Source organism: Antrostomus carolinensis, unplaced genomic scaffold, assembly GCF_000700745.2.
Source record: "Antrostomus carolinensis isolate BGI_N321 unplaced genomic scaffold, ASM70074v2 scaffold43746, whole genome shotgun sequence".
NCBI classification, from domain to species: domain Eukaryota; kingdom Metazoa; phylum Chordata; class Aves; order Caprimulgiformes; family Caprimulgidae; genus Antrostomus; species Antrostomus carolinensis.
The window spans coordinates 489-2871 of record NW_010321939.1 but is presented as its reverse complement, the minus strand read 5'-3'; the positions used below and the strand labels follow the sequence as shown (position 1 = coordinate 2871).

Below are 2383 nucleotides of genomic sequence, written 5' to 3'. Positions count from 1 at the left end.
TATTTTATGAAAATATTTGCAATACCCCTCAGCTCTGGTACCTCGACTGAGCGGGGCTGAGGCGTGAAGTGATTCTTAACAGGATGGCTGTGGGTTTGGCCACGGCTACAGCATCTAGGAGAGGAAAAAAGAGGGGAAAACCCCACTTTTAGGGTCATGAAAAGAGATTGTCCATGTGTCACCAGCCTGGGGCAGCTCCTCATGAATGCCCCAACCCCAAATCCCACGGAAACACGGGGAGCTGACACCCCGAGGTGACGGGGGGTGGGTTCCCCTCACCATGCGGGTGTAGTTGTGCTGCTTAACGGCGTTGTAGCCAAAGGCCAGAGCTGCCACCGCGGCGCAGAACTCCAGCAAGCAGAAGATCACGAAGATGGAATCCAACCCGTTGATCAACATCTACGAGGAGAAGAGTGGAAGGACCCAACGAGCTGGCAGAGCCCTTCATCCCCATCCCCTGTGTGGCCATCACCCTCTTTGCTCATCCCGTGTCATGGTGGGAGGGTCAACTCTGCCACCTGAGCAGGACCAGGAGGTTCTACCTTGTTCTCAGCGTTGAAGCACCACTCAGCTTTCAGCTGATAAGGCATCTTGGTCTCACAGCCGGCGATGTCACGAGTGATGGCCACGGTGTGGAGGAGGGTGGCTACCAACGTGCTCAGGATGACCCCCATGTTGACGACGCAGCAGGTCTTCACCTGTGTGGGTCACCTTGTGTCAGGTATCAGCAGCTCTGTCCCTCCCTCCAAGGGCTGGAGCAGCTCTGCTGTGAGGACAGGCTGAGAGAGTTGGGGCTGTTCAGCCTGGAGAAGAGAAGGCTCCAGGGAGACCTTCTAGTGGCCTCCCAGTACCTGAAGGGGCTCCAGGAAGGTGGGGAAGGACTTTGGCCAAGGGCAGGGAGTGACAGGATGAGGAGCGATGGGTTGAAAGTGGACAAGAGTAAATTTAGATGGGATATGAGGAAGAAATTCTTTGGTGTGAGGGTGGTGAGACAGTGTCCCAGGTTGCCCAGAGAAGCTGAGGCTGCTCCTTCCTGGAAGTGTTCTCGGCCAGGTTGGATGAGGCTTTGAGCAACCTGGTCTAGTGGAAGGTGTCCCTGCTGCTGGCAGGGGGGTTGGGACTGGATGAGCTTTGAGGTCCCTTCCAACCCAAACCAGTCTGGGATTCTGCTCCTGCCAGGAGCTGTGCAGGTGACAGCACGATGCCCACCCTGCCAGAGACCCCCCTGTGTGGTGTCACAGAGCCAAGGGAGAAGCCACTTGGGGTTTTCTCCTGGACCTTTATGAGCTTGGACACCTCCAAGCCGGATTATTGAACTCAGGTCAATTACACTCCTGGAGAAGCCACCCAGAGCAGCCACCCTCCATGACACCTTTTCTCCCCATCATCCAAAACTTGCTCCACCAGGCCCCAAGAGTCTTGTGGAGACCCTGATGCATGAAGAATTGCCCACCCTCAGGTCAATGAGGAGAGAACTGGGCACCTCCTGAGGGTGGGACAAGCTTTAGGTGCCTCCCCTCGAGCCCCTGTGGGGTGAATCCAGGCTGTGGAGGGGTCCCACCAGCTACTGGAAGGAGGAGAAGTCACAGAAACAATAGGGGAATGCTTTGACCCCACCAACCTGGCTGTGGGGACCTCCTTACCAGCAAGATGTTATCTCTTTTCTCACTTTCCACCAGCAGAGATCCTGAGACCACGAGCTGCTCCGAAAACAGAGGAAGGAGAGTCATCAGGGTCTGGGGCTGCACCCACCCACCCTCCATCCCCAGAGGGGACAGCCAGGCCATGTGGGTGTAAGAGGAAACCCTGGTGATGAGGGGATCTGGCCCCCCAATCTGCTGAGATCCCCCTGTCCTTGTCACACGGTGAGGAGCAGGCATGTCCCTGCTTACCAGGAGCCCGAGCCAGAAGAGGACCCCGCTGGCCACGGGGAGGGAGGGAATCCCGTGCTCTGACAGCGTCAGGATGATCCCAAAGCAGATGTGGATGATCCCGGTGAAGATGTGGATGGTCTGAGGAAGGATGGAGGACAGTGATCCCCTCCCGTCCCAAAGCACTGCCACCTCCAGCAAAGGATGCATGTCACCGTGGCTGTGAGCCGTGTCCCACCCCGATCCCACTGTCACACCGTGTCCTGGCTGTGCCCCACCATGCTGAGAAGGGACTGGGGACAGCTGGGTGAGCTGGCATTTGTCACAGCAGCATGAGCCAGCCCCAAATGTCGCCTCTACCCCAGCCAAGGACCTCAAGCAGGACAGTCCCTGGGGATACCCAGTCCCCAAGGTGCCCCGTCCCCCCTGGGACACCGCGTCTCACCCCCAGCACTTTGGGCTGAGCTCTTCTGAAACCTCTGACTTGAAATGACACGGTGGCTGCAGGTGAC

The 2383-nt window shown here is 57.7% G+C and overlaps 1 protein-coding gene across 1 annotated transcript in view; it reads right to left on the bottom strand.

The window, feature by feature from the left end:
- Window positions 1–279: 279 nt before the first annotated feature.
- The window catches only part of LOC114818660 (membrane-spanning 4-domains subfamily A member 15), a gene marked incomplete at its 3' end in the record, with an annotated part of 2245 nt that continues 141 nt past the window's right edge, over window positions 280–2383 (bottom strand). Inside the window, exons 2-5 of the mRNA XM_029085474.1 lie at window positions 1893–2012; window positions 1644–1700; window positions 543–698; window positions 280–399 (exon numbers count right to left, since the gene is read on the bottom strand). Of these exons, the coding sequence (XP_028941307.1) occupies window positions 280–399; window positions 543–698; window positions 1644–1700; window positions 1893–2012 (453 nt within the window). The remainder of the gene's footprint in view (window positions 400–542; window positions 699–1643; window positions 1701–1892; window positions 2013–2383) is intronic.